Below are 27,821 nucleotides of genomic sequence, written 5' to 3' on the forward strand. Positions count from 1 at the left end.
CTTCCTTTGCTCAGGAGGGGGGTGGGAAGGAAGGGCCCCTTTCCACGCAGCCATTTCCAAGAGTGGGGTGCCTGCCACGAGGGACTCAGTCGTGGACAGAGGTAAAGGCACGGCGGCCAGCGCAACGAAGATCTGCGCGGTCACTGCTGAGAATGCTGTTCTAATTAATGATTATTGATGGCACTTTCTACGGCCGCCGGGCTTGTTTCCGATCTGGACTTAGGGGGACCATGGCATCAGGACTCAGGCACCCTTTCCGTGCATTGGAGCAACCCTTTCTGCCACCTCCGCCCACAGCGCCCTGCCATCCCCGAAGGGTATCAGCCCGGTGCTTCTGTTTCCGAGCAGAGCCTCAGCTCCTTCCTGCTCTGGGGAGCCTGGGTGCCCTTCGCCAATTTGCTGACAAGGCTCAAAATCCCCAGCGCGGCCACGCAAAGCCTCCCAAATTAAAAAGAGAGCTCCGAAGCGACTTTCCAAATCCAGCACCTGACCCAGCCCGACCTCAGGTCATGGAGCTCTCCCTTGCAGCAAATTAAAAGGGTCTTAAGGAAAGGGGCTAAAAAAGGAGACCATTGTAGGCTAGCCACATACACCCCCCCCAAAATCATAGAGGGCACGCTCTGTCCATCACGGGGCGGTGTGTGTCTCTTGGGGCGGGGGTAGCCCCAGTGCCCCAGTATTTGGCTACTGCAGCGCCTTCCTTCACCAGCAGAGGGCGTGAAGGGTTTGTAGACCTCCAGATGGATCAGAGGCATGGCTTGTCCAGCCCAGGGTGCAATACCTCCACAGTGGCCGGCCAAATGACTCTGGAATCTCTCACAAAAGGGGCAATGAGGCAACAGGTGTCCTCAGCACCTTGGATAAGGTGGCTCCATAGCAGGAGCACCCCTGGTGCACAGCAAGAACGCGGGCTCACTGCACCCATGAGAAAATGCAAGAAAATGGCAGTTTTCAACTGAGAGGGGGGGGGGGCTGTGAAGGGCCACCACCTGTACTTTTCTGCAACTCATGTCCCTTTACAGAGACCACTTTTTACAATTCCTTCCCCACAACAATGTAGAGATGTACCTGCAACCCAGCAAAACGCTTCATGAACCTGAAAAAGAGGATAAGGCCAAGAAAAATTGTGGCATAGTAAGTTTTCAGTCTTTAAGGGACTGTAAGACTCTGCGTTGTTTTTTCTTGTGCCCAACTAACACAGCTGCCATTCTGGAAATAGTTTCAACTAGGTGCCTAGTGATCTGACCCGAAGATCACAAACTTTGCTTTTACATGGAATCATAGAATTATAGAGTTGGAAGGGACCTTCACAGGTCTTCTAGTCCAGCCCCTTGCCATGCAGGAATCTCAGCTAGAGCATCCATGGCGGACGGCCACCCAACCTCTGCTTAAAAGCCTGCAAGGAAGGAGAGAGTCCACAACCTCCCAAGGGAGACCCTTCCACTGTCAAACAGAAAGTTTCTCCTGGTCTTTAGTCAGAATCTCCTTCCTTGTTTCTTCTTCTCCCTCTGCTTCTGGACTTGTCTCTGCCACAGACTCTCCCAGCTCGCTAAGCCCTGTTATCTTATCCTCTTCCAAGACCTCCTCTTCCCAGTCTTCTCTCTCTCTCCTCCCTCTGACCACTCATCGTTGTCCCACCACAAAGCCCCAGGCTCTGAGCCTTCTTCCCTTGGCGGTTCCCAGCTGGTGCCTCCATTCCTCGGCCTCCAACCAGTCCAGACACTGGACTAGGTGGGCCACTGATCTAGCGGGGTCTTCTTCTTCTTCTGTTCTCCAAGCTAAACCAGCTCAGCTGATGCTGAGAAACAAATGATTGATTAAACAGAGATGAGGGAGGGTGGGGAGATCAAAGACTGGTCTGGGCAGGGGACAGGCATTGCCATTCCCACCAGAGGCAGCCACCCCAGACACCTTGTTCTTTTTGCTCCCCCAAGGAAGATAAACCTCTTCCCCGCATTCTATTGGAGAAGAGCTTCTTCAAGCAGCTGCAAGCAGCTGCTCTTCTCTCAAGCGCTCACGGATCCCCAAAGGGTGGGAAGAGGGCAGGCCTCACCAATGGGGCATGGGAGTCATGAAGATGGGTCATGAGAAAGCCACTCCAGCCTCCCACCCCCCAATTTCTGGTCACCTGGCTGCTTTTGCAGGTGCCAGAAGACAGGGCAGCCGTGAGGCAAGATCTCCCTCTGGTGCTGAGAGGGGGAACAGCAGCACTTACAAACGCCATCTCCAACTCCTCGAAAGGTTCCATCAACGGGGTCTGCAAAAGATTATACACATCACCTGGGTGAACTAATACCAGTGTGCTGGAAGAAGCAAAGATCACCAGTGTGGAAGCAATGATTCTTCAACATCAGCTTCGTTGGACTGGTCATGTTGTGCGGATGCCTGATGATCGTCTTCCAAAGCAACTACTCTATTCTGGACTTAAGAATGGAAAGCGTAATGCTGGTGGTCAACAAAAGAGGTTCAAAGACTCTCTCAAAGCAAATCTTTAAAAATGTAGTATAAACACTGACAACTGGGAAACACTGGCCTGCGAGCGCTCCGGTTGGAGAACAGCCTTGACCAAAGGTGTCCTGGGCTTTAAAGACACTCAAACTCAGGACGCAAGGGAGAAACGTGCTAAGAGGAAGGCACACTTGGCAAATCCACACCGTGATCAACTCCCACCAGGAAACCAATGCCCCCACTGTGGAAGGACGTGTGGGTCCAGAATTGGCCTCCACAGTGACATGGACTCACTTTTAAAACTGTGTTTATGGAAGACAATCTTACTCGGCTACAAGGGGTCGCCAAAGAAGAAGAGAAAGAGTTTTCTGACACTCATCAGCAGCTCAGTATATTTATTTATATCCCCACATCTGAGTGGTGCACATGCTCTCTCCTGCCCCCTCTCCCTCCCTGTTATCCTCACAAGAACCCTGTGAGGGAAATCCGGCTAAGAGAGCTTGGACCTTCATGGCTGAGTGAGGACTGGAACACTCACTCTCCCTGCCCCTTGGTCAGCAACTAGCCCAGCCCAGCTGAAAGCACACTCTGCTTGCACAAGTAAGTCAAAAGCAGCTGCAGAAAAGCACACAAAGCCTCTTCATTGTGGGAATGTTGTGGATAGTAGGAGAGGATCTATTGATTAAATATTATCCTTCCTCGCTCACGCTAGTGAGTCAGTAGCACATTCCCCAGTATGTAGCAGGCAGCTAGTTGGTAGATTTGTTAGAATCTCTTTACTTAAGCAATCCAATCTGGCTTGTCTGGATTGGGTTATGTTCCTGGTAAATTCCCCTTTTATCCCTCCTAAAAAGAATAAAGACACAACAGTATCTAAAAGTAACGAGAAGTTTACTCACATTCAGTTCACAGTTGGTTCCCTGAAGGCAGGCTTTAGCTTGTAGTTACAGAAGAGAGTGTGGGGTCATCCCATATGGGAATGAGCCCATGTGCTGCTGGCTGAGAGCCCGCAGACAGCAAAATACATCAAGATGGAATAAAATGAAGAAGAAGGAAGATGGCTGTGTGACCAGCCCTTTCATGGGGTCTCCAAGGGTCACACCCATCTACCTGGTCACAAGCAGGGGGAGGATGCTCCAGGCCAGGTAAGACAGGAAGTCCTCCTAGCTGGAGTAACATCCCCCTGTGTGTCCACTCTGGGCAAACAGGAAGTGGTCTTCTTGACTGCTTATGTTACATCCCACATTCATTACAAGGAAGGAGCCATGCCTGCCCCACTTCTCTGGTCTTTTCCAACTGGCCTTGCCCCATTGCACATCGCTAAGGACTCTTTGCCTGCCAGCCTTGTGAGTTCCTCTTCACCTGGCCCCCAAGCTTGCAAAGAGGGAGGCTGCATCTTAATGTCTGACGCTGTACTGTTTTTAATATTCAGTTGGAAGCCGCCCAGAGTGGCTGGGGAAACCCAGCAAGATGGGCAGGGTATAAATAATAAATTATTATTATTATTATTATTATTATTATTATTATTATTATTATCAGCAGATCACAACACTTTCCTTTGGATTTAAAAATATATATCAGAAGGTTGGTGGTTCGAATCCCTGCGACGGGGTGAGCTTCCGTTGCTGGGTCCCTGCTCCTGCCAACCTAGCAGTTCGAAAGCACATCAAAGTGCAAGTAGATAAATAGGTATCGCTCCGGCAGGAAGGTAAACGGCGTTTCCATGCGCTGCTCTGGTTCGCCAGAAGCGGCTTAGTCATGCTGGCCACATGACCCGGAAGCTGTACGCCGGCTCCCTCGGCCAATAAAGCGAAATGAGCGTCGCAACCCCAGAGTCAGCCACGACTGGACCTAATGGTCAGGGGTCCCTTTACCTTTACAGTGCTACCTCGGGTTACAGACGCTTCAGGTTACAGACTCCACTAACCCAGAAATTGTACCTCAGGTTAAGAACTTTCTTCAGGATGAGAACAGAAATTGTGTTCTGGCGGCGCGGCAGCGGGAGGCCCCATTAGCTAAAGTGATTTCTCAGGTTAAGAACAGTTTCAGGTTAAGAACAGACCTCCAGAACGAATTACCGTAAATTCTTAACCCGAGGTACCACTGTACCTTTAATCAAATATTTAATCTCATTCCTTTGGTGCCACCCTGGGCTCCGATGGAAGGAAGGCTAGAATATTAAACAGGCAACAAAGTTTCTGGGTCAAGCACAGCCCCACAAAGAGCATGCTGAAGCAGTCCAGTCTGGAGGTTACTAGAGGTGGCCAGTTCCTCTCTGTCCCAGACAGGCCTTAGCTGGAAAAGCAGCTGGAGCCAGAAACAGGGGCATCGGCTTCAAGAGGAACTTGGCTGGTCTCTCGGCGCCCTCTGTTGGCTACATGAGGGAGACAAAAATGATTTCCTTCATCTGGAAATAGTTGGGGCATTTGAAATACAGTAGCTTAATTCATTTTATATACCATGCCACACAACGCCTCATTCTTTTAGTATGTTACACTGACATATGGTAAAGGTAAAGGTAAAGGGACCCCTGAGCATTAGGTCCAGTCGTGGCCGACTCTGGGGTTGCGGCGCTCATCTCGCTTTATTGGCTGAGGGAGCCGGCGTACAGCTTCCAGGTCATGTGGCCAGCAGGACTAACCCGCTTCTGGCGAACCAGAGCAGCGCACGGAAATTCCGTTTACCTTCCCACTGGAGCGGTACCTATTTATCTACTTGCACTTTGATGTGCTTTCAAACTGCCAGGTTGGCAGGAGCAGGGACCGAGCAACGGGAGCTCATACCGTCCTTGCGGGGATTTGAACCGCCCACCTTTGGATCGGCAAGTCCTAGGCTCTGTGGTTTAACCCACAGTGCCACCTGCATCCCTTGACATATGGTATGTTTCACTAAAATTAAGCACATCCTTGAGATTTCAACGTGTGCTTCTCTCTGCCTTTCATAGGAAGCTGCCTTATACTGAATCAGACGACTGGTCCACCCAGTTCAGTCCTGGATCCTCAGGCCAGTGGCCCATCTTGACCACCATCCTGTTCTCACAAGGGTCCACCAGATGCCCCAAGCGGAAACCCCCATCAGGAGTCCAGCAACTGGGATCCAGAAGCATTGCTGTCGCCAGTTGTGGATCCATTTACACAGCTTCCCCTCTACCTTTCAGGAGATGTTGGGTTTCGTTCATCACTTCCATACAATCTGTTTCATGAGCATTCATCCTGATTTGCTTGTGGCAAGATTCAAAGGTGTGCCGCTGCAAGAGTTATTGTCCCACACTTTCCAGTGCATTTTCTTGTCACTTCCCTTATTTTAAAAGCCTAATAATAATAATAATAATAATAATAATAATAATAATAATAGATTTATTATTTTTACCCCACCCATCTGGCTGGGTTTTCCCAGCCACTCTGGGTGGCTCCCAACAGAATGAAAAGCACAATAGAACCTCAAACAGCTGTCATCAGATGTCTTCTAAAAGTTAGATAGTTGTTTATTTCCTTGACATCTGCTGGGAAGGTGTTCCATAGGGTGGGCGCCACCACCAAGAAGGCCCTCTGCCTGGTTCCCTGTAACCTCACTTCTTGCAGGGAGGGAACCGCCAGAAGACCCTCGGAGCTGGACCTCAGTGTCCGGGCAGAACAATGGGGGTGGAGACGCTCCTTCAGGTCTACTGGGCCAAGGCTGTTTAGGGCTTTAAAGGTCAACACCAACACTTTGAATTGTGCTCGGAAACGTACTAGGAGCCAATGTAGGTATTTCAGGATGTTTTGGGGAAGTGGGTTTGTTGTGCAAGACCTCCCAATCAACTATAATTGCACAAACTGAATTTGATGGGATGCGACAGAAAACATCGACTGTCTTGAAGCGCCCACTGTCACCACAAGGAGGCAGCACCATTGCACGTCTGGCTCCCAAGGCCTCCCATGTGCCCCTGACCTTCTATACATCAGCTTTGTTTGCTTTGGCCTTATCTGCTCTGTTTGTCAACCTGAGCTCAGGTCACTCTTTGAATCAGAAAAGTCGGGCAGAAGTTCCTGCTGCCTTCAGGCACCTGGCCCACTGGCAGGCCCATTCTGCGTCACAAAAATGTCTGCAAACGAGACATGGCGGCTGGCAACATCAAGCCCGCCTTGGGGGAATCCCTCGCAGTGCCTGCAAACAGACAGTCAAGTTGTGCGTCCACAGCAGTGCCCAGAGGAGGAATGACAGCCGGGAGGAGCGCAGAGAGAACAGACGCCCAGGCGCATCTGCAGCAGCACAACCGGGCGCCTTCACCTGCCCCGGCTGCAACAACACATGTCTCTCCCGCATTGGTATCTACAGTGTTGTAAACAAAATCTGCCCTTCTTCCCTTATGGGGTACCCAAGAGCCCATATAGAGTCCTTAAGTGAGAGAATATTGAGGAGCAAAGTAGCTAAGAAGCCTGATCTTTATTAAACTGTTGCAACAGGGTGCTCTCCTCACACGCAGGAGGTCCCAGAACAAAGGTTTGCCCGCCCTTTAAACTGCCTGCCCTAGAGTCCAAGACCGCCCCCAGAAACATCATACATACACCACAGAAGGGGTGTAACCTAAGACCACCCCCAAATACATCATACCTACATCACAGAAATCTGAGTGTGTTGTTTATCTCTTGTCTGGCAGGTTACCTGTTAATGGTCACTTGATTGGATTACCTAGGGAGCCTAGCCAGTCTTTTGTAATGATAAATACTTAGTTCCTGAGCCAGGTCACAGGTTCACCCTATTCATACACAGACATACCCTTAAGACAGGATTTGTGAATGAAAACACAGTGGGGAGGCTTTTCCATTTTCCTTCAACCTTGCAGAGAAATTTTTGAGGTCAATTTGGGAGGGACAAAATGATTTCAGGACTTTTTCTGTGGGGTTTCAGACATGTGATTTATATATACAGTGGGCGCTCAGGTTGCGAACGTGATCCATGTGGGATGCACATTCACAACCCACAGCATTCGCAACCCGCAGCAGTGCATCTGCGCATGCGCAAAGTGCGATTTAGCACTTCTGTGCATGCAGAACTGCCAAAACCTGGAAGTAACCCTTTCCGCTACTTCCGGGTTATGGCGTGTCCGTAACCCGAAAAAACGCAACCTGAAGCGTCTGTAACCCGAGGTATGACTGTACAGTTATGAACATTTATCATATACAAATGGCCTTAAAATTCTTATAACAATAGCCACAGCAGGTGCAACCTCCCAGCAGTTTGACTTCACCCCCGAAGGAGCCCCCCTCCTTTGTCTCTTGGAGATTTCAACGGATGCCAACAACATGCATACAATGCAATCCCATCCAATCCCCATCTCCATCCCCATTCCCTGACCCACATGGCTGCTGCAATCTCAGTCCTCTCCCACTCACAGCTTGCAATGGGCCACATCAGATCATAGCTGCCAACGTTTCCCTTTTTTAAAGGAAAATTCCCTTATTCCAAATAGGATTCCTCACAAGAAAAGGGAAAAGTTGACAGCTATGCATCAGATGGTCAGCCGCAGCCATTCTGATTGGTTTGCTCAAAGCCCACATGTGTAGCCTTATTGGAGTTCACCAATTGGGTCTGTGTTGCTCCCGGACAGGAGGAAGGAAGTCAAATAACACCGAGGGTTGGTTCAGAGAAAGAGTTCTTTATTTCTGCTCTCCGGAACGGCAGAAAGGCACTTGCGTGGTCAGTCCACAGCAAGTCCAAAGAAATGAGAAATTTCATGCAGTATATATATCCTCCAGGACCCTTTCCCTCCTTCCCCAGGAATCCAACCACGTCAGCCTATGTACGCAGGCTGACATCACAGATGTTCTTGCTCCGGCACTCTTAACCATAAAAGGGATTTCCTTCCTGCACTCCTGAGCATAAAAGGATCTTCCTGTTCCTACTCTTATCTTGGAGAAATAGGTCATCATCTCCGGGAACACACTCTGGCGTTGTTCTTGGGTCTGTGCGTCTTTGTGGTCAGAACATAAGATAAGGTACAAACATGCTTTCTCTGTTCTACTGGTACAGTCAGGGTCATCCTTGACGTCACAAACTGATAAAGGAGAGAGCTGTGTTCTTGTTATATATTTCCTCAACGGCTCAATTTTATGCATTTTAGCTAAGGAAAAATTGGGATTTTGGTGCAGTTTAAAATTGCCTGCACAGTCAGTTTTGGGTTTTGGGAAACCCATTCCTTCACATGGAGGTTTGACTATGGCCTTATTTATGGAGCACTCCTTTGGGGTTTTTTGCAGGACATTTATGCAACAAGGAGCATTTGAGCACACATACATACATACATCATTTTATTTGTATGCTGTCTTTCCATAGTTCAAACCATGCTCAAGGAGGCTTACAACATGAAAAAATACATAATTACAAACAATAAAAGTTGCATAGATGTCAACTTTCAGATTTGAAAATAAGGGATCAGCAGCCTCACTTGTCCCGGGGACAGTCTATGGGATATCTAACAATCCAGGAAAGCAGCGGAAAATGGCGCTGGAATAAGGGAATTCCCTGCTAGAAAAGGGAAGGTTGACAGCTATGAAGTTGTCACAAACAATAAACATAAATTCTAGATTCAGGTAGGTAGCCATGTCGGTCTGACGCAGTCAAAATAAAAATAATTAAAAAGTGTCCAGTAGCACCTTAGACCATCTAAGTTTGTTCCGGTATCTGAAGAAGTGTGCATGCACACAAAAGCTTATACCAGAACAAACTTAGTTGGTCTATAAGGTGGTACTGGACAATTTTTTATTTTTAATAAACATAAAATACACAACGAAATTGAACAATTTCCACATAAATCATAAGATCTAAAAGATACAAAAAATAATAATATAAATAAGAGCAACAACCTCTCCCTAAACCCTCATCCTATTTGTCTGCAGTGCCATTCGATGTCTTCCCATTAATCATTTGCTTGTCCCGCACTTTGCACATCCTATTCCTGATTGCTCTGATCCGAGGCCAAAGCCAGGAAGAAAAAGGAGAAGCCGGGGCGGGGATTTACACCAGGGCAGGGAGGACCCGTCGCCCGCCCGCCCACTTCGTTTCACTTTAGGATGCCAAGGAGATTAAAAACATTCTTGCCTGGCCAGAGCTCAATGGGGCGTTTATGTATTTGCTACACAGCTTTTCGCATTTCTAGGCGGTGGGCATAAAAGCACCCGGCGCGCGCCTCCTCCTTTCGCCGGGCGGGGTCTCTGCAGCGCCCGGTCCCGCCTCGGAGCGCCGTGCGTAAAAGCGCACGAGTGGCGCGCCCGGCTTCCGAGCGGCCATGGACGGAGAGGCGGGCGGTGGGGCGGCGGGTCTGGGCCGCGCCGTGGGCATCGTGACGGGCGCCTCGCGAGGCTTCGGCCGGAGCCTGGCGCGCCTGCTGGCCCCGCGCCTGGCGCCCGGCTCGGCGCTGCTGCTGGTGGCGCGCTCGGCGGCCGCGCTGGAGCAGCTGGAGGGCGAGCTGCGCGCCGCCTGCCCGGCGCTCCGCGTGCGCGGCCTGCCCGCCGACCTGGCCACGGACGACGGGATGCAGCGCGTGGTGCGCGCCGCCCGGGAGCTCCGCGGGGACGGGCCGCTGGAGCGGCTGCTGCTCGTCAACAACGCCGGTGAGCGGGCGCGCCCCGACGCGCTCCTGAGCGCATGCAGAGTGCCTTCCTCCTCCGGGTCCGGAGGCAGCTGCGGGACCGGCTTGGCGGCGGCTTCCTGCAGGGACTGCTCCAGAAAGGCCAGTTCCCGGGGAAAGGGCTAAGCGGGGGCTGTCTTGGCAAAGACCCCAAATCCACGCGCGCTGCCCTTACGCACACTAGACGGGTGTCCTTGCTTTCCCCCTCCCTTGTTTATTTCTGCACCCATCTTTTTCTTCCTCCGCGTGGAAGGGAGATTGTAAGTTCCCGGTGGCAGCGGGCTTTTCTGCTCCCTAAAGCGCCAGGAGGGACACCGAGGGCGGAAGAGAAGGCGGTGAACGCATATTCCGTTGCTGAAGCGGGATATGTGAGCCTTGTGAATTACGGTGGTACCTCGGGTTAAGTACTTCATTCGTTCCGGAGGTCCGTTCTTAACCTGAAACTGTTCTTAACCTGAAGCACCACTTTAGCTAATGGGGCCTCCTGCTGCCGCCGCGGCACCACCACGCAATTTCTGTTCTCATCCTGAAGCAAAGTTCTTAACCCAAGGTACTATTTCTGGGTTAGCGGAGTCTGTAAACTGAAGCATATGTAACTTGAAGCGTATGTAACCCGAGGTACCACTGTAGTTTTGGGGTCCACAGCAAGCATAACTTTGGGGTTGTTGCTGTGGGAATGTAGCGGAGATGACAAGCGCGGATTCAAGCGCCCCCACTTCGGATCCACTTGCAGCTCCTGGGAAGGAAAACGAGGAAGTGTGGTGCTTGGGAACTTCCAAGCCAGGGGGATCGTTGGGCACCTAGTTCACCTAGTTGCTTGTGCCAGACTGCGCCCTCTTCCGCGGATCATCTCGGCCCCTTTGTGCTGGGAGATACCACACCTGGCTGTGTAGGCTCCGACATGCTAGGAAAGCCCCCTTGGAAACAAAACCCCCCCCTCTTTCACCCATAAGCAGGGTGTTTGTATGTGTGTGCGAAACATCCTTTTGCTTTTGCGCTGTCTCTTAATGGTGGTGCCCCCCTTCCTGCAAGGGTTTGTCCTCCTCAGCCAGGTCTTCCGCCATGTTCAGAATACTTTCAGACCTTGCCTTGCCCTGAGCAGTTGGCCCCCGCCTCACCTTTGAGAACCCTAATCTCCCAGCCACAGGTCTTCCAGCTCCATAGCCTGTACTGTATACAGGGGTGAGGTTTCTATGTGATCCTGTTTGGGGTGGTGCCCCTAATGTGCTCTCCCTCCCTCCCTCTCTGTCCCCAATTTATGCCTTTTCCTCACTCACAGCAGGATCTGAAAAGCTTTGCTTTTGAGCCGCTTGGCTTATCCCAGATATGGGGAGCTTCTGCCTGCGAGGCTGCTCCCATCCTCCAGTTCTGTGGTTTCCAAACTCTTTTGGGCCACTGCCCCCCTGGTTCCACAAACTCACCCCCAGTTCCTCCTTACCCTATCCTATAAAAAGCATCAGTCAGAATAGCGCTTTGCATGGCGCACTAGGACGGATAACTCAATGCAATTTCAAACAGTGACAATTGCATATTTAAAACTATTTTGTTCAATTAATTCAACAAACCGGATGAACTTGATCCTGTGGTGACAACTTTTCAGAGTCTGATATACATTTACACCTCCAACGCCCCCACCCTGTCATGCCTTGTCTTTTTGTGCCCCCCTACAGAATCCCAAGCCCCACTTCGGGAACCGCTGGTCTAGTCTGAAGAAGCACTTATGGATAAACAAACAGGGGTCTTCTTTGTCTTCTAGCTTCTCTTGGCGATGTTTCCAAATCCTTCTTGGACTTCACCAGCCCCGGCGAAGTCAACGCCTACTTGGCCTTCAACGTCACCTCTGCGCTGTGCCTCACCTCCTCCCTCCTGAAGGCCTTCCCTGCTCAGCCTGGCTTGTGCCGAACGGTGGTCAATATCTCCTCGCTCTGCGCTCTGAAACCCTTCCAGACTTGGGCCCTCTACTGCACTGGGAAAGCTGCCCGGGACATGATGTTCCGGGTCCTAGCGGCAGAAGAGCCAGACATCAGGGTGCTCAGCTATGCGCCAGGTGAGTCTGGGGTCTGCCAGCTGGTCTGGCTTCTGGCGTCACCAGCCGTTCCATCGTCTCTTGCTGGCAGTCCGCTGATGGGCCCTTCGCTCCCCTCCCCATGAATCATAAAACCATAGGACTGAAGAGTTGGAAGGAACCCGTTCTGCCCAACAGCCTGCAATGCAGGAATCACCTCTTGCCTTCTCTTCCAGGTCCCCTGGACACGGATATGCAGGAAGAGGCTCGCACCAGGTCGGGAAACCTGGAGCTGCGGAAGACGTTCCTGCACATGAAGGAACACGGGGAACTGCTGGATTGCGACATCTCCTCCCAGAAGCTGTTGGATCTTCTTCTCGCAAACACCTTTGAATCGGGGGCTCATGTTGACTTCTACGATATCTGAATAAAAAGTGCCAGCCCTTCTTCTTCTTCTCCCGGCACCTCCTAGGCTTTTGCTGCTCTGTGCTGCACTTCTGTAGGACTTGTGTTCAGCTTTCTCTCTGGACGCAGCGGCCATGGCCTGCCACTCAGAGCCTTGCATATTGTGGAAGCATCTGCCAAGTTCTGAGCCTGGGCTGTGTGGAAGGAGAGGAGGGTTCCAAGCTCAGGAAGAGGGGCGGATGGGAGGAACACCTGGGAAGAGTTTGCGCTCCACACACAAGGGGAGGTAGGGATGTGGAAGGTTTCCCTGTACCCTTGGTGTCCCAAGCATCAAGGAACCCAACATAGTCCTTCCACAAGGTGACCAGTTGGGCTGGGATCTGGAAGGAAAGAAAGTCTAGCTGAAGAAATGGTTCTGCCGCTTGGAGGAGCGGAGAGGGTGGCAATGAAAGGCACTCATTCTGTGCAGGGCTGCTCTTTCTATTTCCTGCTCTTTAGAGATGTCTCTGGTCAGTCTGCTTGAGCCATTCCATGAGCTTAACCACTACACCACACTGTCTCTGTCTCTGATGGGAGGGCGCATGTGGAGAAGAGCATTGACTCCTGTAGATCCTCCCAGAGGCAGCTTGCCCACTGTACTGAGAGACCGACCTGTGAGGCATGGGCGATGATGGTGTTTGGCCCCACTCAATGTTGTTTTGCTTTCAGCATTCATTGGTTCAGTGTTGCTACCGATTTCACGCATGCTTCAGCCAGCTGCAACGCTTATTTGGCCTTTTACAGAGGAAGATGTTCCATTTCTGCCTGACCACATTAGCTGTGCAGATTGGCAGTTTAATGCTTTACGAGGGATGCCTGACTGTTTGCTGGTGAAAGAGCTCTCTGACTAGCAAGCACAGTCAGATGGTTTTTTATGGCAAGGAAATAAGCAGTCGTAAATGCCTTTCTCTTTCTGCCCTGTAGTCACGAGTAACCGAAAAGAGCTTCCCTTTCCTCAGAGAGAGGCGGTCAGGACAGAAGCCACATGTCCAGAGCAGTGCTGGACGTTCAGGTTCATTGTCACGGGTGAGACTATACTGAGCTCAGTTGGTTTGCAAGATACTACTAGCCGTCAAGATAGAGGCTCCATTTTCTAAATGTCTTTCTGTTTCCCCGGCCATGTAACCCAGTCATTCCTTCCCTCTTCTCATCCCATCTTCCTTAATAAAATCATCACTTGGCTTGGTCTAAACTGGTGTGTGTGGAATTGTGGTGGGTTGTTTACCTGAGCCCAGTCTTGGCTGGGGAGGGTGGGGTATAAATAAAAATTTATCATTATTATTATTATTATTAATTACCTCTCGACTGTCATGTTTAAGGCAATAACTTTCGTCAGGGTTTTCCAAACATGGGTCTCCAGCTGTTTTTGGACTACAGTTCCCATCATCCCTGACTGCTGGCCCTGCTAGCTAGGGATGATTGGAATTGTAGTCCAAATCAGCTGCAGACCCAAGTTTGGGAAGCCCTGTCTTCAGAAGAGCCCTGCAGTTGGATGAGGCCAAGGGGGCCCCATCTCCTCCACAGCGGCCAAGAGAAGTCCTTTTTGAGATCTTCCCGTTCTCTTTGTGTTTTGATGACCCTCAGTAATTTAGTACCACCAGCAAGCTTGCTTATTCCTACCTTCAGATCACAAGAACATAAGACCTGCCTTGCCAATGGCTTGTCTAGTCTTCTCTCAGGGGCTGTGTGGAAGGGGAGGAGGGATCCAAGCTCAGGAAGAGGGGAGGATGGGAGGAACACCTGGGAAGAGTTTGCGCTCCACACACAAGGGGAGGGAGGGTGTGATCTGAAAGGAAAGAGAGTCTAGCTGGAGAAATGGTTCTGCGGCTTGGAGGAGCGCAGAGGGTGGCAATGAAAGGTGCTCCTTCTGTGCAGGGCTGCTCTTTCTATTTCCTCCTCTTTAGGGATGTCTCTGGTCAGTCACTTGAGCTATTCCATGAGCTTCCCACTGCCCAGTGAGTGCATCTGCTGGGGTTCTGCCACCTTTGCAGAGAAGCAGGAGCGTGTGGTTGTGTAAGATTCCTCCTTGGAAGCGGAAGCCCATTTGTGGTCCTCCTGAGGCCTTTCTGATGGAAGGTTGAGAGCGTTGTGAGATGAACAAAGCCAAGCCCTGCTGGATGAGGCCAAAGGGGACCCACCCTGCTCTCTCAGATGTGCAACACCCCTCTCCCCAGGAGTGGGTACTCGGAAGCATGGCTGCCTCTGACAGTGCGGACGGAGCAGGGCCACTTGCAGGGGAATGGAGCCTGTGGGGCTTTGGTAGAAAAAAGCAATTGGGGTGGTGCTGCTGCCTGTGGTGACTCTCCTGGGCCCAACAAGGAAGGGGGTCTCAGCTAGAAGGATAAAGGTGTAGCCAGCTCAGTGGGGAGGCCAAGCTGGCATAGCTTTTGTGCTTCTCTGGGCCTTTTCTACATGGTTTGTGTAGTAGTAGTGGTAATAATAATAATTTTATTATTTATACCCTGCCCATCTGGCAGGGCTTCCCCAGCCACTCTGGGCGACTCACGGCACATATCAGAACATACTAAAACATCAAACATTGAAATCTTCCTGATACAGGGCTGCCTTCAGATGTATTCTAGAAGTCAGATAGTTGTTTATTTCCTTGAGATTCAAACAGAGGGTGTTCCACAGGGAGAAGAAGAAGAAGAAGAAGAAGAAGAGGAGGAGGAGGAGGAGGAGAAGAAGGGGAGGAGGAGGAGTTTGGATTTGATATCCCACTTTGTCACTACCCTAAGGAGTCTCAAAGCAGCTCACAATCTCCTTTCCCTTCCTCCTCCACAACAAATACTCTGTGAGGTGAGTGGGGCTAGGAGACTTCAGAGAAGTGTGACTGGCCCAAGGTCACCCAGCAGCTGCATGTGGAGGAGCGGGGAATCAAACCCGGTTCACCAGATTACGAGTCCACCACTCTTAACCACTACACCACACTGGCTCTCTCTGTGATGGGAGGGTGCATGTGGAGAAGAGCATTGACTCCTGTAGATCCCAGAGGCAGCTTGCCCACTGTACTGAGAGACCGACCTGTGAGGCATGGGCGATGATGGCGTTTGGCCCCACACAACTTTGTTTTGCTTTCAGCATTCATCGGTTCAGTGTTGCTACCGATTTCACGCATGCTTCAGCCAGCTGCAACGCTTATTTGGCCTTTTACAGAGGAAGATGTTCCATTTCTGCCTGACCACATTAGCCGTGCAGATTGGCAGTTTAATGCTTTACGAGGGATGCCTGACTGTTTGCTGGTTAAAGAGCTCTTTGACTAGCAAGCACAGTCAGATAGTTGATTACAGTATGTCAAGGAAATAAGCAGTCATAAATGCCTTTCTCTCTCTGCCCTGTAGTCACGAGTAACTGAAAAGGACCTCCCTTTCCTCAGAGAGAGGCGGTCAGGACAGAAGCCACATGTCCAGAGCAGTGCTGGACGTTCAGGTTCATTGTCACGGGTGAGACTATACTGAGCTCAGTCGGTTGGCAAGATACTACTAGCCGTCAAGATGTAGGCTCCATTTTCTAAATGTCTTTCTGTTTTCCCGGCCATGTAACCCAGTCATTCCTTCCCTCTTCTCATCCCATCTTCCTTAATAAAATCATCACTTGGCTTGGTCTAAACTGGAGTGTGTGGAATTGTGGTGGGTTGTCTGCCTCTCGACTCGGTCATGTTTAAGGCAATAACTTAAGTCAGCTGTTTTGGACTACATTTCCCATCATCCCTAGCTAGCACAGCCAGCGGTCAGGGATGATGGGAACTGTAGTTCAAATCAGCTGGAGACCCAAGTTTGGGAAGCCCTGTCTTCAGAAGAGCCCTGCAGTTGGATGAGGCCAGAGGGGCCCCATCTCATCCACAGCGGCCAAGAGAAGTCCTTTTTGAGATCTTCCCGTTATCTTTTCATTTCGATGACCCTCAGTAATTTAGTACCATCAGCAAGCTTGCTTATTCCTACCTTCAGATCATAAGAACATAAGACCTGCCTTGCCAATGGCTTGTCAAGTCCAGCATCGTCTTCTCTCAGTGGCCAGCTAGGTGCCCCGAAAGGAAGACCCCAAGGAGGCCCTGGGTTCAACAGCAGCAACGTTCTCCCAACCTGCAGCTCCAACTCGGCCAGGCGCAGAGGGGCCAAGAAGACCGGCAGGTGTCTCCCCCGCCCCCCAATAGTTCTGGAATCCATCTGGCTTTTGCGGACCATCCAACATTGTCCTGATGCCATCGCACAGTGTTTGATCTATGCTCAGGTTGGTGGTACATGTATAAATAAACTATATATCCTAAAGACGCCACAGCCTCTGCTGCGGCTCGTTTCCAAAGGGAACGCGAACCCTGGGAGAATGTCTGGAACCCCTGGAATCTCGCCCTGCTCAGTGACTCTGCTGGGGTGCAGCTCTCCTATGGGGCTGCAGAGTCGTCCCCCCCCCGAACACTGATGTTCATCCCAGCTGCTATGAGCAGGTGCATGTCCAGCTTTTATTATGCATTTTTAAAAGGTAAAGGTAAAGGACTCCTGACAGTTATGTCCAGTCACAGACAACTCTGGGGTTGCAGCACTCATCTCTCTTTACAGGCTGAGGGAGCTGGCATTTGTCTGCTCCACAGACAGTTTTTCTGGGTCATGTGACCAGAGCAGTGCATGGAAACAATGTTTACGGTACCTTCCCGCTGCAGCCGTATCTATTTATCTACTTGCACTGGCGTGCTTTCAAACTGCTAGGTTGACAGGAGCTGGGACTGAGCAACGGGAGCTCACTCCGTCGCAGGGATTCAAACCGCCGACCTTCTGATCAGCAAGCCCAAGAGGCTAAGTGGTTTATATAACAACAAAAAATAAAAATAAATAAAAAATTGTCCAGTAGCACCTTATAGACCAGGCATAGGCAAACTTGGCCCTGCAGATGTTTTCGGCCTACAACTCTCATGATCCCTAGCTAGCAGGACTAATGGTCAGGGATGATGGGAATTGTAGTCCCAAAACATCTGGGGGGCCGAGTTTGGGGGTGCCTGTTATTGACTAGCTAAGTTTGTTCTGGGTATAAGCTTTCGTGTGCATGCACACTTCTTCAGATACCTGAAAGCTTATACCAGAACAAACTTTGTTGGTCTATAAGGTGCTAGTGGACAGTTTTTATTATTTTATTTTTATTTTGACTGCGTCAGACCAACACGGCTACGTACCTGAAGCTACGCATTTCTATTCAGCGTAGGATTTCAACAGATTTATGTACGCCATTTTCATTCTATCAATTGGGTTTCCCCCCTGGGTTTCCCCCCTGTGTTTGTGGCGGTTCTTGCTTTTATCTGTGAGCCAGTTAGGGAAGAAGGCGGGGTATAGAAACAGATCGTCATCATCATCTTTGGCTGAAGGGTGGTTTATAAATCATGAATATTGTTCTCGCATACTGAAGTTCTCGCCCTGGGCCAGCAGGGGGATACTGTAGACAGTTATACAAATGAAGGATCGAAAGTGACGTTCAGTGATTGGATAGTTTGTATGCAAATGAAGGATTGAAAGTGATGTTCAGTGATTGGATAGTTTTAGAAAGTTGTTACAGTAACGTTGTACTGGAGCTCTATATAAGCAGGCTGACTGAACCCTTCAGTTCAGTTCAGTTCTGGCCTGTGAATAAAGAAGAGCTGTTTGAAGAATCGCTGTGTCGTCTGATATGTTCACCCAGAACTTAACAAATATAAATCATGATTGATTTATAAAGGGTGGTCCTTACAGAAATACTGTAAAATTAATGAATGTTAGAATGATGTTGGATAAAAAGTTAAGTGGTTTTTAGCTATAACGCTATAAGGAATATGAAAAAATGGACTATTAACAGGTAAAAATTTAATGGTATAATATTTTAAGATTAAAGACTAGGATAAACAAAGAGGGAAAGGATTTGCTGAACTAATAAATTGAATTGGAATACAAAAAAGGGAGGTGTGAGGAGGTCCGGGAAACAAGCAAATGAAAAATAAGTGATGGCAAGATGGAATTGTTTTTTAATTATTTTTATTTTGTATTTTTCTTTTTTCTTTTTTCATTCTGTAAAATCTTAATAAATATCTTTTATAAATGGTTTATAAATGGTTTATGGTTTATCAATCATGAATAAAGGAATGAAGGGCATTCCTGCCCTGGGCTGCCTGCCACTCATCCAGCTCCTGGCCTCTCTATCCGGAGCAGCCGCCACAAAGCCCGCTTCTGCCCCGCGGCGTCCGCACTGCGCCTCCAGCTGAGCCGCCGAGAGGCGCCTCCTGGCCGGCAGGCGGCGCTGATGCTTCGCCCCAGAGAGCCCTCGGCCTAGAGCGGCCGGCGACGTCCCGCGGAAGCGCAGCGCGTCACTCCGGCGACTCCGCCTCCCTTGAGGACTACACTTCCCGGCAGGCCTGGCGCGGGCGTCGGGGCGGGTGGTGCGGCGCCGTTGCCATTGCTACGGCTGGGAGGGGGGCGCGGCCTAGGCGGGCCGCCTGCTGCCTGCCTGTGTCCGGCCGGGCTGGGCGGAGGAGGGAGCGGCTGGCGGCGGGATGGCGGAGCCGGAGAGCCCCGAGACGGCGGCCGAGCACGAGAGGATCCTGCGCGAGGTGGACAGCACCGACACGGCCTGCCTGGGGCCCACCCTCAGGTGCCCGCCCCCCCCGTCGCCATGGCAACCTCTCCAGCCCCCTCCCCCTCCTCGCCCCCAGGACCCCTCCCCCCGAGGGGGTGGGGGGTGAGATTCCGAGGGGCCCCCATCTCCCCCCCCATCACCATCATCATCATTCCCGAGGGGGGCTTCGGGTGGGCAGAGGGTCAACCCCGCCCCCTTCCCCCCCCCGGCGGGGCTTGGAGCAGGAGGGGTCGGGGAGGAGGGGGCTTTTGGGGACCCCCTCTTTTGGGGTTGCCCTGTAGGTGCACCCCCCCGGGCTGCTTCTCTCTCTCTCTCCCCCCCCCCCGGATGTCCTGCTGCCTGGGTCCCCTCTGGCATCAGAGGCAGTTCTCCTCCAGAAAAGAACCTGCCTGCTGGATCAGGCCCAAAGCCCCCCTTTCGGCCCCCACCCTCTTCTCACGGCGGGTGCCAGTCTGGGCGCCCGGGACAGGAAGACCCAAGGGGGGAGCTGGGGGACCCACCTCGCTTTGGGGTTCCCGGCTGCTAAGTTTCGGAGGCAACCACCCCTCCCCTGACCCCCACATTGCAGCGGGTTGGGCTGGATGACCCTTGGGATCCCTTCCAGCCATATGCTTCTGTCATTCTGTTGCCTTTCCGTGCCCCATCCGTAACTTTGTAGCAAGCCGCATGGAAACATCGCTGGCAGATACTTGAAGATGCCTCTCGTGTCACCGCTCAGTCTCTTCACTCCCAGGCTAAACACCCCCAACTCCCTCAACCGTTCCTCATCAGGTGTGTTGCGCGGCTTGTTGTCAGGGATGATGGGAGTTGGAGCCCATCAGCACCCAAAGGGCCCCCATGGAGTAGCCAAGACCCTAACCAGGGAATCCTGCAGTCTGTTTCGGGGTCAGTGGGAGGAGGTGCCACTTTGCCCCCTGACCATGATGGGTGCCCAGGTAGGGCTCTTCCTTTCTGCCTGGTGCTGCCCCGACTTCTCCACATTAACCGTCCTTTCCCACATTGCAGAGTTTATTCCGTTTATACCCCAGTTCTAATGCTTACGTGGGGCTCCCAGGCAGTTTTCTATCCAGGCCCTGATCGGCGCAGGATCTGCTTGGCTCCATCCCATACCCTGGGACCGATGATCTGAGATGGGATATCTAGACACTGCCCTTCCCTTTTACCCCACAGCTGTGGGGCAAAAGAGCTTCTTTCCCCCTGCCGTTGCACTTGTGCCTTTGCTTGCAGCAACCTCTGGAGTGGGGAGAATTTTAAAACCGGAATTTGCTCTCCCAGGAGGCAGTGATGGGCGCTGACTTGGATAGTTCTGAAAAGGGTCTAGAGAAATTCATAGAGGAGTGGCTGCTGGTCAGGATGGTCACCTTCTGCCTCCAGAACACCAGGAGAGGACATTTGTGTCTTACTGGTGGACTTCCCAAAGGTGTCCGCTTGGTCGGCCACTGTGGCCATCAGGTTGTTGGCCTTTCGTCTGGCCCAGTCGCACTCTTCTTAAGGCTCTAAAATGGTTTCCGTTTGTGCTTTCTGTTGCTTGTGGAGGGTTCTGAGAGCCCATGTGCGGCGTGTTAATTTTTCAAAACTTTTCAAGCGCCTGTGTTTTTAAAGAAAACTTCAGACGGATGGACTTAGTCAGTGACATGTTTTAGATGGGTTTTGCTCTGAAATACCCTCTGTGTTTTGATCTCTAGCAGGAAGAGGGACACTGTGCGTGGTACTTTGTCCTGTGGCTCTTACCTGTGCGGAGAGTCTTTGAGCAGCCTCAGATGTCCTGTTTTCTTTCCAGAAGGCCCTTCGGCATAGGTAAAAGTGCGGAAACCCGTATGTAAATTGTGCTTATCACGTAGCAAAGGTTTAGCTTTGAAGTTGGCTTTCCGTTGGCTTCCCTTCCGCTGTGTTGGAGGGTGTGCCTGCCTGCCTGCCTGCCTGCCTGCGTTTTTGTTCCTGGCTGGCTCGATTTATGAGAGGAAGTAAATGCCAATAGATTCAAATGTCAGCAGAGTCCTGGAGATGACTGTATGGAAGAGGCAGGTGTTAAAATCTGGGTGTGTTCCGAATGCCCTCACTTTTGCAGTGCCCTTCCATCTTTTCACCTGCCTTCCTTCACTTTCTGTGGCTCCACAACCAAAGGAAGATGTCCGGTGTGAGTCTCTGTCCTCCCTGGTCACTCCATCGATGCTTCCCTCACTTTAGTCAAGAGTATCCCACTCCTGGAGAGGTTGTCTTAATCTTGTAGTCGCAGCAGTGGATGAACTTGGGAGCAAGTCCCAGGCTGCCTCCGTTCCTTTGAGGACCCTGCTAGTTGCCTAGTGAATCAGTTCCAAGGAGATGCTCTTATCTGGAACAAGGGATCTCTGTTGTCCTTGGAAGACTCTGACAAGAACCGCACTTTAATCTTCCGTCATGCTCAGTCACGGAAGTAATTACTTCACATTTTACTTGGTCATAGCATCTGGTAATGGTATATTGATTGGTGTTGTGTTTCCAAATTTTCTCTTAATTTAATGATCCTTTCATTTGGAACGGTGTCTTTTTCTGTGTAGTGACAGGCAGCTGGCATGGTATGATGAAGAACGCAATCTGAATTTGTAAGTCGCCTCCTCAAAGCTCTGTGCAGCCATTAATTTGCCGGTTACCTCCCCTCCCAGCATCTTAAAGGGTTATTGAGACAGTGACTGTGAAACATTTTATTATTCTCATTTAAGCGTGTAAATATGAAATCATAACTTGATTATCCTTTCTGTCTAAACCTATTGGTTTCTGGCTATTTGGCTGCCTTTCTGCTTTATGTAAGATGCCTCACTGAGCACGAACTGATGACAGTAGGTGCTTCTGTACAGCCGAGTCGTTCTTCTGCCCCTGAGCTCTTTCTCCACACAAGAATGTCTCCTTCCTGGTTTCTCTTGCCCAAGAAACAGAAAGGGCCCCCCTTGAGCGGCATAGGCAATGTGAGACTCCCTGATGGGAAAGTGACATTTTACATCACAGTGTATGTCTGTGTAATGCAGAGGTAGCTAATGCCCAGGGGCCTGATGAGCACTCCTCTCGCCAGCAAATTGTTCGTCTCTTGCACCAGGCAGCCCCCACCAAGGTTTCTTTAAAATTGACATGGTGCTGGAATAGACAGGGAGGTTTAAACGCTTCTACCCTGTCTAGGGCCAGATGGGGATGCAAATTGCCCACACTGCTGATCATCAGATGGATAATAATAATAATAATAATAATAATAATAATAATAATTCATTTGATGAGTGTGGAGGGGGCAATAATGTCTCCCTTCTCAGCTGACCTACACAGACCAGCTGCGGAGAGGGAGGCTGCCCTAGTGTACGCATCCTGGTGTGCACGTGTGTCAAAATTGGCCCCACACTCCAGCAGCATGTGGCCCCCAGAGAGGAGGCCAGGAGATTCAGCTGATGCCTCCTGGAGATGGTTTTTGTGAAAACACTGGACAACAGACATTAGCATTTCGTGGACATTGTGAGCAGTATTCCCAGAGGGGAGTCTCATTAAACTATACAGGGCTGGATTCCTGACTTTGTTTGTAGCGTAACAAGGTGGGGTGGGTGCCTGAGGTTTCTTTCAGGGCTTCAAGGGGGGAGGAGGAGGAGGAGGAGAGAGGATGAAGGCATGAGGCAGTAGTGGGCAGGCAGAAACTGTAACAGAAAAATGCAAACGGGTCTTAAATGCCTTGGTCTTCATCTGGATATTCCTTTCTAGAGGGAGATGGCTGAGGGAGAAAATCAGTTTCCAATTTCTTGGTACCACCCTCAAAGCATTAACCCCCACCCCACAGACCTGGAGTATAACCTTGTTCACCCCCTTTTCAGCTTTTACTTTGTGCTGCTGAAATACAGGTTTTGGACTGTTCGTGGCTTTGGGCAGTAATTGCACTTTCCCCTCTGATAGTATCGGCGTCCCTTACCAAGCATCTGAAGGAACTGTGGTCCCTGGATCATCCTGCCCGGTCCCTTAGAATCGGGAGGTCCTTTTTGAGGAACATCTGGAGGTGATGTGGGAGGAGAGGTGGTGGTGGCACCCCAGTTAGGGAATGCCCTCCCCTGGGAAGTGCACCTGGCCTGGACATTTTGGGACCTGCCTGTTTGTCTTGGCTCTTTCAGGTTGCTAGCATTAGTTTCTCTAGCTGCAAGGAGTTGTGTTGGCTCTATAAAGTGTTTTAGGATTGATCTTCGGTTGATGTTCAGTATATTTTTACCTGCTCTGTTTTTATTGATTTGTAATCTGCACTGAGATCATAAGATGAAGAATAATGATTTCAAGATGCAGCCATCCTGGTTGTTGTCGCTGAACTGGAGAAGGGAGACAGAGGAGTGACCCAGGGTTCTGCCAAGAGCGCTGCAACACTGAGCTGGGGTCAGTTGCCTCCTCCCACCTCCCATGTGCTTGAGGCGTTCGTACCAGTATAGTTTGGCTGTCATATTTCAGGCCCTGGCAGGCGCATTCCCATCTCATTTCTGAGACGTTATCTTGTGTCGGACTGTTTTATTTTTAAGTGCCCACTACTTAAGTCTGCTTGTTGCAACTCCTTCCAAAGTATTTATATAATGTGCTGCTGTTCTTTGATAACGGGCAAACACAGCGCTGGGAGATCAAGGGCCAGGCACTCCTTGCAGATCTTTCTAGAGTGGATTCTAGAATCTAGAAGTTGCACTTGGAGCCGGTTTTTTTGTGATGCAGAATTTCAAGCACTCTCAGAGCTAATTTCGAGGCCAGAGTTCACGGGTCCAGTTACGCTGCTGTGTGGTGGTATCAGTCAATGCTTCTGTTCTTTGTTCTCTCAGATATTTCCCTGTGGTTCTTGTGATGCTTCCCTTCTCTGCCTAGGGAGTGCAGCTGCCAGCTCCTCTCCCCTCTTCCAAGATGCAAACAAAACCACAGCTGGGGAAGCAGCTGATGCTATTGCTTCTGCTGCACTGCTTGGGACCTTCAGTCGTGCCCAAGGAGGATGACCCGATTTGGGGAGCTTTCTGGGTTCCCTTTTAGCAAAACTCAGTTAGAGCCGTCTCTGCCAGTTATTGTGGGTGGGTGGGAATTCAGTAGGGTTGGGACAAAATTGACTCACCTGCTCACTTAAAGCTTGGGCATTTGAAACTTTTTGCCTGTACCATATATTTTTTGCATGATTGTTCCTGTATTCACATCCTCTGCATAACTCAAGGGACACGGGTGGCGCTGTGGGTTAAACCACAGAGCCTAGGGCTTGCCAATCAGAAGGTCGGCGGTTCGAATCCCCGTGATGGGGTGAGCTCCCGTTGCTTGGTCCCTGCTCCTGCGAACCTAGCAGTTCGAAAGCACGTCAATGTGCAAGTAGATAAATAGGTACCACTCTGGCGGGAAGGTAAACGGCGTTTCCATGCGCTGCTCTGGTTCTCCAGAAGCGGCTCAGTCATGCTGGCCACATGACCTGGAAGCTGTATGCCAGCTCCCTTGGCCAGTAAAGCGAGATGAGCACTGCAACCCCAGAGTCGGCCACGACTGGACCTAATGGTCAGGGGTCCCTTTACCTTTACATAAATCAAACTGGGCCCCACTGAGCCATGGTGTGGTGCAAAAACAACGTGGAGGTTGTTCATTGGCTTCTGTCTCCCAGTTGCCTCCTCCTGCTCTCAAAGCACTGCTCCTGAGAGACAATGCTGGGGCTCCCCCTTCCCTTTCTGAATGGAACTGGAGAATTGTTGGGTAGTGGAGGAGACCAGGAGGTCAGATGCACCACCATCTGGCTCTTCCCTATGGGGGATCTGCCTGCAGACGGGTTTGGGCAGGGTGACTCTAGCAGACGGGCTCCCCAGCTGTTCTCAGCGAAGAGGCAGCTTCTTTCAGTGGGTGGGGTGGGCGGAGATGGTCCTTTTTCAGGGTGTTCCCTTGGGGTTTCTCAGATTATCACAATGGAACCTGCTGAGTGTCCCCAGGGTGGAAATCTGCAAAAAAGGTTTTCTCACCTTTGCAAGTGCGTTTGGGAAGGGCCCTTCGCTCGACGGCTGAGATGATGCTGGCATCCAGGGAAAGGAGTGGCAAAGGCCTCGCGAGAACAGCTGCCCCTGCTAGATGGGCCTGACTGGGTAGGAGGCATCTTCCTGTCTTCAGACATGGCTTCTTCTTTAGCGATTACAATTTGCGCCTCAAGGCTGCAGGAGCGGTTTGATTCCGGATTGTGCCTGTTTACCTCTTTGGTGGGATAGGAGGGAAGGCCTCCTGTTCCGGCTGGGCTCTTCGAAAATTCAGAAGGACTTGATCAAAACTTGCCCTGTTGGATTTCACATCTGTCTATTTCTTTCAAGAGTAGATTGCAGACTTATTATGAATGAAGACGGAAATCCTGTGCACACTTATCTGGGAGTAAGTCTGGTTAAGCAAAGTGGCTCTCACTTCTGGGTCAGCATGGATGGGATTTCAGTTACAGTTGTACATATGTGGTTCTGTTGGGCTTGTACTTCGTGCCATTTTCCTATTTATCTGTATGGCTTTGAGAATAGCAGTGTCTTAGTTTTGCATTTAGAAAGACAGGGAGAAGTTACTGATTGGTCTACCATACAGGGCTGTAATGACTTGTGAGGATGAGCTGGAACGCTACAGATAGTTCGCATATTATGCTATATGGAGTTAATCATCGTTCTGTATTTGTCAAAAGCTATAAATAATTACTTCAGGTCTTATAAACGTGAGTTCAGCCATCTGAATCCGAGTGGTCTCCATGCAATTTTGGACTACAACTCCCATCATCCTTGACTATTGGCCATGCTGGCTGGGGCTGATGGGAGTTGTAGTCCAAAATATCTGGAGGGCAAATGCCTATGTTTGTCCAGGTTCTGTGGCCGAGAGTGAGTGGGTACAGGGAATAGTTGTTCATGGCCTTAAATGTGTTCAGCCTCCGAGGGTCTTCTGGTGGTTCCCTCACTGCGAGAAGTGAGGTTACAGGGAACCAGGCAGAGGGCCTTCTCGGTGGTGGCGCCCTCCCTGTGGAACGCCCTCACGTCAGACATCTGAAAGCAGCCCTGTATTGGGTAGTTTTTAATGTCTGACATTTTATTATGTTTTTATATGTACAGGAGGTCTCCCAGAGTGGCTGGGGAGAGCCCGTCAGATGGGCGGGGTATAAATAATCAATTTTATTATTATTATTATTATTATTATTATTATTATTATTATTATTATTAAACTTGTGTGTCTGTCACTACTTGGCTTGCGTCTGTAAAGTGGGAATACCAGTGACTGGAAACTCTTGTGAGGATGAATGAGCCAAGCTCTGTGAAACACCGAGTGCTATTAGAAGATACTACTTTGTGGGTAAAGGAAACTTTTGTCACCTGTGTTTAGGTGCCCTGGTGGGTAGCAGCAACACAGCTGCTTGACATTTTATTGAAAGCTTTCAGATGTACTCTTTGCAGATGAAAGGCAGTGATTAACCTTTCAGGAGGTGGTGCCGATGAGGAGTCTAGTTAAGACGTTCTTAAGAACTACCTATCAAGCAAACTGATGAAGCAGATCTTTCATAAGTTAAATAAGTCATTTCTGAAGCCTCCTAAACTAGTCTGTTTGGCACAGGGAGCAGCACTGGAAGCCCCAAAGACGGAGGGCTTAAAACCCCAAAGTCATTGTGTGTGGATGTTGTTTCGTGCGGAAGAAGTGTGCAGCAGGGATACCAAAAACTGTGGCTTGCTGTGGCCAATCTTGTTAATACATATACCAAGAAAAAAGCACACCAAGAACTCTGGCCAATATAAGTTTCAAAAGTGGGAGTGGTCCCTACTCGCAAATCAATAGTCAAATGTAACAAAAACTATTCCATTCAAAATTATGTATTCTGACAAGGATTACAAACTCAAATAGAGATTATAGTATTCAATCTGGAACTTGAAACCAGTCTGTTCATTCACAAATTCCTTTACTTGAAGTGCATATTTACAGATATTGCAATTTCCGCATCTATGAAACTTAAGATCTTCATGTCAAATCAAATCTTGCTATGGACTCATGAATTTATCTCTACTCGTAAACTCTTATCTTTAATACTGTAACAAATTACTGTGTTATACATATCTTTATGAGTTTGAGTTTGTAATCTCTGTTTGAGTTTATAATCCTTGTCGGAATACATGCTTTTGAATGGATTAGTTTTTGTTACAATTGACTATTGATTTGCGAGTAGGGACCACTCCCACTTTTGAAACTTGTATTGGCCAGAGTTCTGGGTGTGCTTTTTTCTTGCTGCGGCCAATGGTGGTGCTTCTGAGAGACTTGGAGCTGAAGCTGCAGAAAATGGGCCGTGTTGGGAAATGCAACCGACGGGAGGATGACATCAGAAGAACCCATAGGCTCACTCTTGGTGACTCACTTGGTGTGGGAAGGGTGAATCCTCTAGCAGCACATCAGGCTTTGCTTGAGGAATAGGAGGCCTCTGACACACAAGCCCTGCTGAGCGACTGGAGGTCTGCAGACAATGACTAAACGGAAGGCAGGAGGAGCTGGTCCTTGAGGGAGCTCAGATTACCCCGGCGTCCAGACAGTGCCATACTGTGTGCGCTCCGGAGGAGAGCAAATGTTTGTGTAAATGTTTTTGGACAAGGGCTTCTTCAGCCAGGGGAGTTGCCGGCCGCTGACCCAATGGAACTGGCAGGGAATTAGCCCTCCTGCCAGGGGAAGCAAAATGCAGATGTTCTAGCCGGCTGGCTTATGCCTTCCTTGGCTTTCCCCCTGTAAGGCTCATTAGAG

At 50.2% G+C, this 27,821-nt stretch overlaps 2 protein-coding genes across 8 annotated transcripts in view; both read left to right on the forward strand.

The window, feature by feature from the left end:
* The first annotated feature begins 9,637 nt into the window (after nucleotides 1–9,637).
* On the forward strand, nucleotides 9,638–13,698 carry SPR (sepiapterin reductase). The gene is made up of 3 exons (XM_028744558.2): nucleotides 9,638–10,040; nucleotides 11,814–12,104; nucleotides 12,299–13,698. The coding sequence occupies exons 1-3, from the start codon at nucleotides 9,716–9,718 to the stop codon at nucleotides 12,487–12,489; spliced, it is 807 nt and encodes a 268-aa protein (XP_028600391.2). The 5' UTR covers nucleotides 9,638–9,715; the 3' UTR covers nucleotides 12,490–13,698.
* Nucleotides 13,699–18,915: 5,217 nt separating this feature from the next.
* EXOC6B (exocyst complex component 6B) overlaps nucleotides 18,916–27,821 on the forward strand; it is a 214,287-nt gene continuing 205,381 nt past the window's right edge. For 2 of the 7 annotated variants that reach the window (XM_077933687.1, XM_077933686.1), the window contains exon 1: nucleotides 18,917–19,112. In XM_077933687.1, coding sequence (XP_077789813.1) covers nucleotides 19,015–19,112 — 98 coding nt within the window. In that variant the 5' untranslated portion in view covers nucleotides 18,917–19,014. Of the gene's footprint in view, nucleotides 19,113–19,755; nucleotides 19,869–21,489; nucleotides 21,511–27,821 lie in introns of those variants that run through there. The other 5 variants (XM_077933690.1, XM_077933685.1, XM_028744537.2 and 2 more) reach the window with 5 other exon arrangements.

Source organism: Podarcis muralis, chromosome 9 (genome assembly GCF_964188315.1).
Source record: "Podarcis muralis chromosome 9, rPodMur119.hap1.1, whole genome shotgun sequence".
NCBI lineage: Eukaryota > Metazoa > Chordata > Lepidosauria > Squamata > Lacertidae > Podarcis > Podarcis muralis.